This window comes from Actinia tenebrosa, unplaced genomic scaffold (genome assembly GCF_029948245.1).
Source record: "Actinia tenebrosa isolate PJP-AT-01 unplaced genomic scaffold, QUT_ActTen_1.0 PGA_scaffold9__36_contigs__length_13948895, whole genome shotgun sequence".
NCBI classification, from domain to species: Eukaryota; Metazoa; Cnidaria; class Anthozoa; order Actiniaria; family Actiniidae; genus Actinia; species Actinia tenebrosa.
In genome coordinates this window covers 3,191,982-3,207,556 of record NW_028292586.1, presented here as the reverse complement: position 1 = coordinate 3,207,556, position 15,575 = coordinate 3,191,982, and the positions used below count along the sequence as shown (strand labels likewise).

The 15,575-nt window shown below is 37.1% G+C and overlaps 1 protein-coding gene across 2 annotated transcripts in view; it reads left to right on the top strand.

Annotated features, from left to right (window-relative positions):
- The window catches only part of LOC116302396 (LIM/homeobox protein Lhx9), a 30,299-nt gene extending 15,772 nt beyond the window's left edge, over positions 1 to 14,527 (top strand). For both annotated transcript variants that reach the window (XM_031711683.2, XM_031711684.2), the window contains exons 5-6: positions 3,088 to 3,383; positions 12,883 to 14,527. In XM_031711683.2, coding sequence (XP_031567543.2) covers positions 3,088 to 3,383; positions 12,883 to 13,199 — 613 coding nt within the window. In that variant the 3' untranslated portion in view covers positions 13,200 to 14,527. The remainder of the gene's footprint in view (positions 1 to 3,087; positions 3,384 to 12,882) is intronic.
- The last annotated feature ends 1,048 nt before the right edge of the window (positions 14,528 to 15,575 follow it).

Sequence of the window (15,575 nt, the reverse complement as noted above, 5' to 3'; positions counted from 1 at the left end):
CCGTTGGGAAATTTCTAGTTCAAATGTGGCTTTGGCTTTGGTCCCGCGTGAGGTTAAGTTTTCTCTCCACGATAACATGTTACTATACTTGCCGACGTTTTGATGATAATACTCATAATCATATCATTCAAAATTCTTGAATGCGAATTAAAAACGGTTCTTATATTCTCAGAATTTTTATACTTAAACATTTGAATATGCATTGCAGAGCATATATACTTCAAATTGGCTCTTTTTTGATCCCTGGGATTAGGCCTTTGCCATTGGAAAGCGTTTTTATTTACTGACAATACAACGCCTTAATACTATCAATCAGATTCATTTATGACCAGCCAAAAGGTATTCTAAAAATTATTATTTCCGTTAGCAACCGTAAAACTAAGAACTTTGTCAATAAAATCGCACCTAGATTTTTCATAACTTTGATTTTTTACCATATTTTACTGATTTCCGTGAAAATTCGCTTTAATCTTTTCTTGGGTTTATTTGAGTATCAATTTTTGCACTCTTTTAAATGATTTCTTTCAAGTCTCAGAAATAAGATTTGCTTTTTTGTTATCCAAAACTTTTTTATCTCGAGTATTCAATCTTCTACTCAATGAAAATTGCGAAGAATATCTTATCTTAAAAGTCCTATTGTTTGGACCCCTTCAGTACTATTGTACTGCCTTTCCCACGGTAAAGTGAAAAAAACAACTATAGACCAATGATCTTTCCTCACTTATTTCAATTAAGAACTCTGCCTTTCTTTCAGCAATTATTCTCGTAGAAAAAATTAACTTTAGCTGAGCCATTGCTTCGTGTAGTAAGTATTGGCAAGTGGTTAAAAGCATCAAAAAGCTAAAAATACCCCCCAAAAGTGTCCCTTTTTGCTTTTAAGCACTTCTCTATTGTTCTTGGCCATTTTTTGCATTACCTCGTGTCCTGTCCTTGCTTTAGCGTCACTAAGATACGAAAGCTTTTTTCTATTTTCTCCCATTACAGACCAACCACTTCAAGTGGTCCATGCTATATAGTCAAAGTTTTCATTAGTGGCCAATATCCGTATTTTTTATATATCTTAAGTGAGTTCGGTTCTGTGAGCGGAATCAAAAAAGCATTTCATTCCGAGAGGGAAGCTCTTAAAGTCAAAACCATGCACTCACAAATATCCGGCTGTTTTAAATGGAATCTGACTTGACTAAACCTGAGAAAAATAGTTCATGTAACGGGTAAGGATCTTAAAGAAATATATTTAAAAGGAAAAAAAAGACATTTAGTCTGAACGTCACGTCCGTGCTCACTACTTCTCTAAGCTCACTAAATGGGTTGTGAACTGACTCATTTGATCTATGAATCAGCCCAGAGGTTGTTTCATGTGCAATCTGTGAGTTAGCCGTGTCCTGACTTACATCAGCCCAGAGGTTGCTAAGGGCTTGATGTGCGAGTTAGCCGTGCCCTGAATTTGATCAGCCCAGAGGTTTGTTTAGTAGAACTTGTATGAATAAGCTCAACATACCGTAGCAAGCGTAAACACCCCAAGGGCAAAAAGACTCATGACAATTTCATAACTGAAAACTTTTGGAAATTCCCCAACCATTTTCAGTAACTCTAGCAACTGATTTTGTGTTTTTTGTTATTGCCTTTTCGATATGTTTCCCATAATAATAGAAAGTACCTGGCTTCGGCTGATTCAGTTTGAATTATCGGTCATCTTAACCCAAACCTAATCACCTTCCAAACTTCTAGGCCATAAAAGTTAACCATTTTTTGTTCAAATTATGAAATTGCCAATCAAGACTTTTTAAGTTTCGGCAAAGCCGAGAAATTTCAATTTTTTTCAGTCTATGATGACTAAGTGTTACTTATTTAGTAGACGAGCTAGAGCATTCGTGCTGCATCCAAAATACATGATGAAAATTCTTGTTTTGATTTGGGGTGAGAAAGTCTCACCATGCCAACAGCGTTAGTCTAGACGTCGTACACGGCACCCTTGCCGAGACCTTGCGACGGTTTTTGTTATCAGTTATCTCAAACTTCTCACAAAGGGCTGCCGATATTATTGGTGAATTAAGCAGGTGCTAGAGCTATGGTTAACTAATGAATATTTATCTCTGTTAAGACCGTTAATTGAACAATACTGCCAAGATGCTCTGTAGACAATGACACCGAGCGAGGGAGTTAAATAGTTCACTTGATGGGAGATAGTGAGGAAATGTCTGTCGGGGGTGATAATGGCAATGATAGTATAAAAAGCATGGTTTGGCGAGGTTGGAAAGAGGTTGAGTAAGTTCCTATTAAAACAATAATGTAAGGAAAAGAAAAGGGTGCATATGATGGCAGATAATGACAGAAGATGAGAGAGTAGTAATCGTACTCCAGCAGTGTAACATTAAACATGGTTGACATACTTCCCTTCACTCCCCTCACCCCTACCCTGGGGATATTAAACTGTCTACTGAACCTCGCTTTATCATCGACCTCTTTACTCCTTGGGCGTAATGTTTTTCCATATCAGACCACGTGTCATTCCCTAGAATATCATGTCTTTGTCTATCGATTGCGCATAGACACATCAATATCACGGAATACAGCTCAAACGAAGAAGCTTATTCTCAAGGGAATGACACGTGTTCTGAAAGAGGAAAACCTTATACCCAAGGTAAAGAGGCCTTTAACCAAAGTAAACAGTCTACCTGATAAAATATTCCTGTTTATTCCCAGAGTATCATTTCTTTGTTTAACGGTTGTGCATCAAAAGACACATAAAATATGGATACATGCAACTAAAAACGAATAATCTTATTCTCAAGAGAATGACGCGTGGTCTGAAGTGTGGTAAAATTTGTAAATGATAAATCGATGATCGATAAATTGTTTCCTGTAAGGGATCCTCAGAGCTGTAGTGGCTGTAAAGTTAAATTTTGAAGTTATCATAAGCTGTATTAAACCAATCAGGGTTAATGGTAATAATTGTAGTTCGTTCAGTTGCTATGGAAACTTGAAATAAGTTTGACTTTTCTGTCCCTTAAGTCTCTGTGTAAAGCAGACCCAATAGACTAAAGCTACAAATAGGTAGTAATTTTCCTTTTTTATAATCATTTTCAGGAGATTTTCAGTTCAAAAATGCTCAGCTTGCGGTCAAGGAATAACGAGCAAGGAGCTAGTCATGCGAGCCCGCGAACATGTGTACCATGTCGGCTGTTTCGCTTGTGATCGCTGCAAACGCATGCTCGCCACGGGCGAGTACTTCGGAATGCGTGGAATGCGGATATATTGCAAGGAAGATTATGAAGAGTTACTACGAGAGGAATCGCGTTCAGGGAAAACTTCATCCAGTTCGAAAGGAAGACCAAGAAAAAGACGGTTAGCAAGTACTATCGAAAGCGTCAGTGCTTTAGCAGGTAAGACAACCGGTTTTGTCTTGTTTAACAAGTTTTTCTGTTTCAACAGGTTTGACTCAGTCATTGAGTATGGGAAGTCTTCGTCCCCATTCTTCGCTCCGGTCTGGGGATGAAAAATTGAATTTGTTGTATCAAAATAATAATACTAATAAAGAAAGGAAGAGAGAGGGGAAGACGGGAGCGGGGAGGTAAAAGGAAAAGAAAGGGAAAGAAGAAAAAAATGGAAAGAAAAGGAAAGAAAATTTATAAAAAAGAGTTTTTAAGCATTTTGTACCGGAACATCCTCTCTCACAACAAATCTTAAGATTCACAAAAAAACGCTATAATTTGTTATTCATCTTCTTTCTCGACTAATTCCTTAATTACCCAACAGGATTACATAAGATTAGTTTAATTTTATCGCAAGGTCGAAAAAACTTAACCAGCACCTAATACAGGTGCTTCGAATGACGTTCTCATTTTCATTGTTTTGTCGACTTGTCCCACCAAAAAAAGCTCCAACAACGGCTACATTTATGTGGTTCTTAAAGACGCTTTCTCTTTAGATCTTTTATCATTGCTGTCCAACATAATTAAAAACTAAAGAAAAGTAATAATTTTGAAACCTTGACAAGAACCCACAAAAATAATGTTATCGATTGTTATCGATGTAGATTGGTTGATATTGCTATTGTTCAAATGGCTTAACAATCGGCTACTCGACCCATTGTCGGCTTCCTTTTGCGGTGATTTAAACAATAGCCTGTTGAAAGCAAATTTGTGGTTGAGTACACTTTTCTCAATACGAATTAGCTTCTATCAAGCAAAATAAGATCTTTGTTATCATGTTTGCTTTACATAGAATTGCGCACTTGAAATTTTGATACACCATCGATAGACAAAGAAGATAAAAAATCAAATCCAGAAATTTAAACGAAGAATCAAAATGCATAAATTATAAGATATTCTCAAAGCTTTTCTTTTCTTTTGCTTGAGTTTGATTTATTGTTTTCGCCGAAAAAAAATTACACGCCTATTTAAGTGATTGATTTCTAAGGGCACCGCTCATTTGCGCGGCAAGATACTAAGTATATTTCTTGTTTCTGAACTCCAAATTAGCGCGCTCTTGTTTTTATAGCGTAGCGTCACTGAATAGTGTAACTTCTCGTGATTCTAGAGTATGTATTATCTTATAAGTCCCAGAAGTCACATGTAGTTAAACTGCTGTGTACGGAAATATAAAGCGAATTATTCAATTTCGAACAAAGCAAACAGAACTAAATTTTTCATCATCAGTTCTAGCATTGCCATAAGACTTTCATTCCTTATCCATTTCAGTTTATCTTTCGCCACCATTTTTGCACAATTCCAAGCAATCCAGCTTTTTTCCTTTCCAGGTCGTTTTTGGTCTCCCGACTTATCTTATACCAATTCTTTTTTCACTTGAAGAAGTTTTCTGACAAAACCCCATAAATTTAGCAAAGCTCAGTTCTTTTTTGAAGCTTTTTTTTATTTAAATCATTTCGAAACCAGTTGTACTAAATTCGATTTTTTGAATTAACACCCTTGAGTTTACTGGAAAACGAATTAACTAATTAGTAATTGTTAACTGCTTATACCACTCCAAGCTACGAACTAAATTTGTATTTTAATTTCATTAAGTCTACGTACACTTGTTGGCCAATTTTTAAGGCTCTTAAATATGTTGAAGTTGCTAAATTCTGCGGCCATCTTGGAAAGATTTGATTGAATCGATTTTTCAAGTCTTGGTGAAAATGTATTACCGACCCTATTTTAAAATATATTCTTAAAGTCAATGACAGTGTTGGTGGGATCTGGTCTTTTATTGTAACCGAATTCAAGTAATTTGTTTTCCAATCATATATATATTGCCAAGACTCGTATTCACCGAACGGTATAATGTTTTTAAACCATATTGCAGTGATAAAGCTTTTGTACTTTGATGGAGTCATTTTTACGACAAAGACAATTAGAATTCTTTATGTTATTCTCTTATTCAATTTCAATGTCGCTTAATGGCGCTAACAGGTCTGTAGAAGGTGGAAGTACCAAGTATTCTTAATGACGAGAAGTTTCTTTCAACAAACGGCTGCAACGTTATACTCTGTTCAAATGTAAAAGCCTTCTGACCGGCAAAGCTCTGGCGTGCAGAGTCAAAGCAGTCAAAGGGTCGCCAAACTTGCTAAAGGCGACAAGTCAATTCTCGTAATTCAGTTCAGCGCTTGCCTCTTAACAATGCTACCCGAGATTTGATGTTTTTTATTTTAATTTTATTTTTTATAGTGTGATAGAGTTTTTAGTCGGTTCTCTCCTGTGCTTTGATGCTTTTTCGCCGGTCTTTCGTCCGTCCGCAAAAACCAGCTTTTAAATTCCGGTTCGATCATGGAACGAGGACCACTGGTTTGTGAGCCCCTGCATGGGCTATTAAGTGATACTCTCATTAAACAAAGACGATTTTCTTTCCGAAAATATATTTGCCGATACTGAAATTTTATTTCTAACACTTGACGCGCGTCTGAGTTCAAAAAAAATTGTTTGATTCGCTTTGAACAAATGTTCCTCACGGCACACCCTAATATTGGCGTAGTTGAATCGACAGTGCAATAATAATCGTAATCGAACTTATGTTCGGTAATATTATTTTAGTTAAAGCAAATTTATTGTTTTTCGCTTCGATAGTGTAGCTGTTTCCATCTTCCTCAAGTTGCTGAAACAACTAACAGCCAGTTGTACGAAGAGTGGATAGCGCAGTACCCGATGGATAAATCCTCCACTAGATTAGATTTATCCGTCGGATAGAACTATGCACCCTTCCTACAACTGATTCCAGAAGTAAAGTTTCCGAAAGTTTGACCCATATTTTTAAGAATTATAGAATTCTATAGAAATGCCGTTCTGGAAATGGATCCCCCCCCCCAACACTTCCAACGAACATTGGACTGGAATATGAACGAGAAGTATTAACATCAGCATCAGCTGCAACCATAATTTTAGTTTCAAAATCATAACCGCAACAGAGTGATAGTCAAACATGACACAATATGGATTTGGAGGACTTTGTCATCACACGACATCAGTGATTTGACATATGACTCATGAAAAACTGTTTTACGTCTTGAGGTGGCATTGTCATAAAACGTGACGCTTCCATAGGTCCCTGTTTTTGTGTGAATTGAAGTAAACATCTTTCAGAAAAGCCAAAATCTTCTGGATTCCTAGTCATGTCTTTTCTTGACTTGTTGCTAAGCATTTTTTGGAAATTCCTGCACTGCTAGAATGAACGAAAAGCCTCTAGGTTATTTAGGTCATAACTTCCCTCTAAAGATGTCGATGAAACCACTATGTTGTTGTTCGTTATTCATTCGTTCATCTTTATTGCTGTTGTACTATTTTTCAGTGTTGTTTTTGAGGTAAAAGGGTGTGTTTGTGTTTTGTTTTTTTTTGTTTAGGAGTACGCTTAGTTTTCTCGCTAAAACATCCGAGCTCCAGTGTTTCTGTTTATTTTCCATCTTGAATGCGCACGTAGTCAAATGAAATCAAAATAGTTCATTATTGTGATATGTTTGGGATGTATTTGCATACACTAAATTGTGATGTCTTTGAAGACACTCAGTTGCAAAATCATTGTTGCGTTCAAAACAGAAGCTCAGGTCTACCGAAATGGTACCTTGGAAGTATGTTAATTAGATGTATCTAGGGATAGAGCTCGTGGGATGTTTATGAATTATTGCACTGGCAGAAAGCATGGAGGCTTTTCCACTGTGTACAGTCAATTCAAAAAACGCTGTCGTCGACCGGTTCCGAGCCTACGCTACTGGACCGAAAGGAATATGGGTAAAAATCACTGAAGCGGTTAAATATTCGTTCTGAATTAATTGTTCCCGCTAGTAGCAAAGATAATAATGGCGAGTAAAAAATCCATTAAATGCATGTCTTCTTGGGTTTAAGGGGAAAAAAACAAAGTAGTTATGATTCAGTTCACAATCCCGAAAATATGAAGGCACTGAAAAAAGTCTCCTTCAACATTTCCGCACGCCTACGAAGGTTCGTGCTTTAAACCAGGCATAACTAGTCAGATAAAATTATGGAGTCAACTCGGCTTCAATGATTGCTACCCAGAGTTCCTTTCGGTCCAGTCACGTAGGCTTGAGTTGGTCGACGACAACATTTTTTGAATTGACTGTATCTCAAATGAATACATCAGAGTATAATCATGTCATTTACCAGCATACCTTTCGGTCTCCGTTTTTAAGTTTGAACCCGACAATGCATGATACCATAGCATTCGATCAGTCAAAAAGCTATTTTTTTTAAATTGCAATGAATGTAATCATACTTCGTGTCAAACAGTCCTATCGTTAAAAGCAATCTTGACAAGGATCGTGTTGACTCAGAACTTGAATGGACCTCGATTTTTTTTCTTTATCATTCAGACCACGTGTCATTCCCTTGAGAATGCGTTTGTTTAATTGTATATTCATGTGTCTTCTCATGGGCAACAATTTAAAAAAATGATACTCTAGGGAATGACACGTGGTCTAAAATGGAAAACATTGGGCCGAAGCCGAGGAGGTCTATTTTGTCATTTTAGTTGCAACTCGACTCATTGCTGGTTTTCAATCATTCCCAAGAGAATAAATTACAAAAGACACGGCGGCCATGTTGGATGATATAACAAAAGAGACTAATGAAGATTCTTTTTTTCCAATTCATCCAACATGGCGGCTGTGAAAACCGTCAATTCCTCTTTTTTAGTAAAGAAGATTAACAGCAGGTAAAAATTGAAAACGTGACTACGATATAGTATCGTATTCTGTTCCCTTATTACTCACACATTCATCAATTAAGTCCGCATGACTCAGGATTCGCTTAGTCCACCAATTACGGGTCAAATTATCCAAGATGAGTAAGATCATGTTATGATATATATTTAAACAGCGGGTGAATATCGTTAAACGTGACTATGAACGGATCTCTTGCTTTAGTAGTCGCATTGTGTTGCATCAAAACTCAGAACTTGAGAGAATTCATTTATTGATTAGCAAGGAATGCACGGTAGGAATTCAATTTCGACACCTCTTCGTAGTTGTAATATTCTTCCCCTCTACCCATTTTTGTGGAAAGATATATATTGACCTTCCTTCAGTCAGATAAATCAGATATATTATGACTAACCCCTTTTCCCCAGGATTTGGACCCGCTTATATTAAAACTGAATACAATACTTCGCCTACTCCCCTCAGCGATAAAGAGAGCGCGCTCTCTCAGCCCTTCCTCACGTCGTGATGTGCACCAGAAGTCCCATCGTCAGCTCTATATAAATACTTGACTCCAATATACCATCATTCTCTTAGTTTATTACTTGCACATCTATCAAGTTGATTCGACGTATTGACAGGAGTTAAACTTTCTCATCGTCAAGTAAAACAGGATGATTATCAAGAAGCGACGTGGTCGCGGTGTCTGACGGCATTGGTAAAACAAGCCCGAAGACCGCCATGCAGGATGTCAAATATAATGGTTGAGATGCGTTGTTTTATCGCACGCTTTAATGTCACTCTTTCTTTCTTTCTTTCTTTCTTTCTTTCTTTCTTTCTTTCTTTCTTTCTTTCTTTCTTTCTTTCTTTCTTTCTTTCTTTCTTTCTTTCTTTCTTTCTTTCTTTCTTTCTTTCTTTCTTTCTTTCTTTCTTTCTTTCTTTCTTTCTTTCTTTCTTTCTTTCTTTCTTTCTTGGGTAATTTAAACAAAGAACTTGCCGAAAAACTACAAAAACTGCAAAACAGAGCAGCAAGAGTCATAACCCAGTCAGACTATGATATTAGATCTGTTGATATTTTACAAAGTCTTGGCTGGGAAAATCTTGAGCATAAACGCAAAAAGGCTCTTGCTGTCTCTATGTTCAAATCTGTGAATAAGCTATATCCCTCTAACATATCTGAGGGGTTTTCACATGTACATGAAAAAACTTCTTATAATTTAAGAGAATGTACTTCAAAACTATGCCTACCTCACCCCAAAACTGAATTTCTAAAGCGCAGTTTTAACTATAGAGGTGCTAAACTATGGAACTCTTTACCTAAAAATCTCAGAGAAGCCAAATCTATTAACGACTTTAAATCCAAACTAAAAAATATTGACCTGTCTGTCAATGGTCTATAATTTTTTCTGTATGTATTTTATTATTTATACAATAGCTATATATATATATATATACATTTCTATTTATACTATATTCTAGATCATTTTAATTCTACACTGAACTATCATTTTTAAATCACGGCTCCCTTGTAAAACGAATGTGATAATTTGAAGGAATCCCGTGTATAAATAAAGAACAGTTCAGTTCAGTTCAGTTCAGCTCTTTCTTTCTTTTTATGAAAAGCGTGAAAACCAAAATACCCGGATGATAACCTCGTAGTTAACTAATAATCATTCCTAAATGATAAAAGTGGCAGCCATGTTGGATTACCGAGGTTTCGTTCAGATCACTATTTTTATAGCAGATCAGTCAATATAACCTATTTCGAAAATGCGGCGGCCGAAAACGAAAATTAGTTAAAATTAAATCCACATGACTATAGGGTCAATTGTAAACCCTTTTTTTTTTGTTCCATCCATATTTTAAAGCATGATTGAAAACTACTTATCTCTGTCAGATTTTTATCAGATCCAAGTGCCTACTTAAAACATTGAAGTTGTTTCTTCCTATCCTTAAAAACTTCTATCTATTTCAAACTCTCAGTTATTCAATCAAAAACCGATTGCAAACGTGAATGGTGTCCTCAAAGTTGTTTATATTCCTTCTACTTTTATTTTTTTTTCTTGTTGAGCAATACTCAAGTGTTAGGCTCTTAAAAAGGGCGAATAAAACAAGTCAATCTCTTAAGGACTAATCCAGGCTCTCTGAAGAGCACTTCACAAAAATATCCTTGAACCATGAGTGGAAAAGACTATCTTGGATTTTGAAATTTTCGTTCGAGTGTCACTCTCGTAGGAACGGGGTATATTGGTTGTACGAACGATTGGTTTTCCTAAACAATCTATTGTTCTTTGACGGAAATACTCACTTCGATGAAATCGAATGCTATAATTGAAAACTACAAATTCAATCACGCGGAGACATTTTCTGTCGTACCTGCTATTAAATTCATTTTCTGAAAGGTTAAACCTACTTTCAAAGCCATTATTCGTACCATCTCTGTGTCTGCTCGTGTGAAGTAGATTGAAGACTCATTTCCTAGCAGACAAGATGGCGAGTCCCTAAAAGAAACTAAAAACGCGATGAATCCTTTTGAACATTTCCGAAAAGCTTTTAAAAAGAGTTATTTGGGAGATTATGTTACGCTTTACTGTTCAACTCGATTCCTTTGATTTCCTGAAATAACTGTAGTAATAATTCGATACCCATCCTATTTTATTTCTTCGAATCTAATTTTCAAATAACCTTCAAAAATTCTGCTTTTTTTTTTTTTTTTTTTTTTTTTTTGGGGAGCCGCTGAAAAGTATGTGAATTGCAAAATTTATTTATACCATTTGAGGTGAAATTCTTTGTCATATTATGTCATAAAATGATGATCAATAGAAATCAATCTACTCTTGATTTCTTAAAAAGTGTGTTTAGACTTTTGCCATATTTCAGTTTGAGGCCGGCATATTTCGTGAAAACTATATTGGCTCGACTTTTTCTATAAACATTTTCTTTTTTCTTTCTCTTCTCTATTTCTCATTTTGTTTTCTCATTTTTCATTGTTTCTTTAGTTTTTTGTTTTTCTCTTATTTCCTTCAACCTTTATTCTCTTTCTTTTTTCATTTTCTTTTCTCATTTCCTCCCTTTTTATTTCCCCTATTTCATCTTCTTTTTCTCTATTTTGTATTTCTCTTTGCTTTCTCTCCCACTTTGTTTCTTGAAAAATTCATAAATGTATACTCTTGTGAATAAGATTATTTACAACACGCACTGGCCTCTTACTGTCGAAACCTGGAACCCTGTCTTCATCTCTATCCGGTATTAAAAACATTCCAAGATCAAAAAGATTTGTGTGTTAAGCGTCTGTTACAACTAATGACAATTTAATTTTATCAGTACGTCATTTGTTCAACTCGCCTGCCGTCGCGTGACAACCGGTCTGATAGAACCTTCACTCGGCACGTTATGTGCGAAGGTCAGGCGTGTTTTCTGGATGTAGATCCGCAAGGCAAGATAACGCGTGCCAGATGTTCCATTTTTTATAGTTCGCATATTCCCACTGGGTATCGGCGAATTGCTTATCTTTATTTTCCTCTTAACTTTTCAAATTAATCATAGTTGACCTTGTAGTTCTATAGTGAAGGTCGGTTAGTGTGCGTGCTTACCTGTGAGCTATGGTGTGTTTATGTGATGCGCTTGTGTGCTTGACCAACTAATTTGTAAAGTACATTCTTCACTCGTCTCTGAAATCACTGGAACCTAGCTAGCGAATACTTTTTTTCCTCGCAGCGAGTACTCGCAGAACGAATCGAACTGAATTTTGAACTGTTTTTGCTCGCAGCGAGTACATTCTCAATTTTAACCAATCATGATTTGTGTAGATATCTCGAAATAAAGCAGTACATTCCGAGATGGCTGACTGGAGTTAAATAAACGTGAAAAAGCTTTTTGAAATTGCGGCTATAAAGTCGCGAGAAGTAGAGATTGAACAGCGAGTAAACGTTTACTCGCTAGCTTACTGCGAGTTCTTTCAACAATGAGTGGAAAATGGCCGTGTGTGTCTTTTGTGGTTCGCGTATTTAATGAAGGTGTCTGTGTGAGTGTGCTTCGTGTTCTAAATCTAAGTGCATGTTTACGATTCTGTCCGTATACTCTGCCTGCGAGTCTTTTAATTTATGATCAATAAGTGAATTCTTGAGACGCAAATGTATTTCGGATTCCTCAATTTAGTGCGCATTGTTTGATATGAGTGTGCAGTTAGCACAATAGAGGTTTTGCACCATCACGTGACGGCAGCCATCTAACCACAGGCAGCCCAAGCTGTTTTGTAGGTGTGGGCACGTGATGGTGCAAAACCTCTATTCTTTGCTATTTTTGGGATAAGAAGGGAAGCGTAACAGAGGTAATGAGAATGCTGAAGGTGAAAGGAGAAAATCTCGATTTCCTTTTATTCTTATTCCGTTTGGTTTTCTCTACAATATTGCACTCATACCTTAGCCATTGACTACGAATAGCAGCGTAGTTGTAGTAGTTGGTGGAATAGCAGCGATGAAATAAGCTTGATAATCAAAACGACATAGTAAAGTTTTAACCGTACTGTTTTATTCCGGCAGTCATGTTTAGGCGTCCTTACGGGTTGCTCATTGATTAGCGTGTTTCCGTCGAGTTTTGAGTGTATGCGGGAGGGCAGAACGCACGTTATATCGTGGCTTCATTTATAATTTCTTGAAGGAATCGTACTTTTAATATTTGTGCGACTAACAGGAATTACACTATATACATATGTACTGATGTATTATTTTTTTAACCTGTAGGATTCACCCTTGGAGCTAGACCAGAAGATCTTAATGGCGTCACGAGCGACGGTCGACCCAAACGAGTTCGAACCTCCTTTAAACACCACCAACTTCGAGCAATGAAAGCCTACTTCGCTATAAATCACAACCCCGACGCAAAAGACTTAAAACAACTCTCTCAAAAAACCGGTTTAACCAAGCGTGTTTTACAGGTTTGGTTTCAAAATGCGCGGGCAAAGTTCCGTAGAACTGTATGTAATTCACAGTCTCCGATGTCTCCTTCGTGTGAGCAGTTAACGTCTACGAGTACGATTGTGGAAACGCCCGGGGCGTAGAGACTCATGAAACCAATAGCTAGCCATATAGCGGTGTCAAATATGGACTGCAATATAAAAGTGGCCTCGAATGATTGCAATAACTGTTACTACAGTGGAATCTGCAGACAAGCATTCCTTTATATTTCAAAGAGCGCTTTACATGTTTCTGCGAGCCCCCAATTCCGGGACTCCTGGATTTCATTGGCTTCCAATCAAAACATTACGAACTCAGACCAATTGAAATTTAATGGCCAAAACGCGAGGCAAATTCCCGCGCCCTTCGTCTGGGTGGCAGAAACATGGAAAACGTTTTGAAACAGTATAAGCGAGGGTTAGGGTAAGGGTCAAAGTGACCCAAACCGCTTCAACTGTATGCAATTAAGAGCAGAATCTTGCGCAATTTATAAGCTCAAATTACCGCCATGGTGTATTCATACACTCCGTTTGGAGCGAGATTTTGATGCACAAAGCATAAACCTTGCATTTGGATGGAGTCGAACTTCAATCAATCAATACAACGGTTTTCGTATGAGTGGGAAACGATAAGGAACATTCGTAGCCGTATCGTATCTTACCGAAACCTGAAGCTGCGCGTTGTAATTGAATGAATGGTTGGAAGGCAAGATGAGGCCATTTCAGTGCTACGGCATGTCGTACCGTGTACGTACTCTAGGTCAGCAACATTTGGAGTATGTAACCGGTACATGGTGCATTTGTTGCGCACACAGTGTTTTAAGGTGTCACATGTAGCACCTTTTCCAGCATCAAAAAGCTATAAATAAAGGAATGCTACCAAATTCTGATCAGCGGTAAAGCGAAATAATATAATTATTCTGGTCAGCGGTACGCCAAAAATCAAATGTTTCTGGTCAGCGGTACACCAAAATAATAAAATTATTCTGGTCAGCGGTACACCAAAATAACTTAATTATTCGTATCTTGTCAGTGGTACACAAAAAAAACGTAAATTGATTGGCTGAAAATATTACGTGATGGCCAGCAACATTGCAGGGTATCTTCACACGATAGAGCTTGTTACGCGCAGCAATACAGGAATAAAATTCTACTCTACTTCTGCAAGGTTGTGTGCACTGACTTAAATGGTGGATGAGCGCACTGCAATTTCGTGGTACAGTGAAATAGTGCACAACAGCTGCAATGTGCTCATGGTAATGAAATTCAATTGTTTTTTCAGCTGATCGAAACCCAGCAATATCGGAACTCATTGATTCCAATCTTAGATGAGCACTTGCTGACAGCTTTTAATATGCTCTTTGCAATAAACATTTGACCGCTAAAGAAACTACACTGTTTACTGGGAAACGTAAATAAAAATTAGAACAAATTACTTTGGTTCCGTAATGGATCTTAAAAAGCGTTCTTTTAAGATCCATGGTCTGTTCGTTTGTACAATTTGCTCGAGCTGATATAGAGCTTATATAGCTGAATTGAACGACTTTAAAGCTATTTCTGTTACTTTTGTCTTCCTCCAAATTATTTCATTTCATTTCATTTCAAAATTTTCCATATAATAAGCAGATTTATCATATGACCCGTACGGCCCTGCTCGCGCGCTCTAATAAAACTATTGGAAAAAGTCACGTGATGGGGGCCGGACGGGTTGAATCCGCGCGCTTTCTTTTTTTTAATTATTTTTCTTTTCGTGAGGGTCATATGATAAAATGCTTATTGACTGAGTTAGGTCGGGCCGTACGGGAAAATATTTGGCTCTAGGTCATTTGTACGGCATCACCTCGAGCCAAATAGTTTCCCGTACGGCCCGACCTAACTCAGTCAATAAGTACATAATACATTCTCACATCTATTGCTTTGTGACAGCAACACAGTGACGAAGAATGACGTGAAACACTGGGCTTAGTGTGGAGAAAGTATAGTAAGACAATTGGTGCTAACAAAAGAAAGTGTGTAAGCAAGTCTGGTAGATAGTGTTAGGAATGACGCAATAGTTGTAGCCTATTGGTTCATTCAAAACGTTGGTGCTTCGTAGACTTTCACTGACCGCAAAGAAAGCTACCTGTGACATTTTTTAGACAAAAAAAAAATTGCGTCTAGGGTGTATGAAGATGGCATGAAGGTGAAGACGCAAACATGACGTAATCCCGCTTTCTTATTTGGTAAATACCGCTGTTTTTCTCGACAACAGACCCGTTTGTAGAGGTTTTAGCTTCGGTACAAACACTTTCATTTCATCGTACCTTATGACCACAATGCATCATGATTATCGATCTCAGAAAAGACCTATACAAAGCAAATTTTCCTTGTTTTCTAATTCCTTTTGGCCAATTCCCTGACTGACTGATTCAGCTAATGGTTCAGCTAATAATCAGAGTTATTTTGTTGATTATCAAAGCAAGATTTTTCATTTTATCTTTA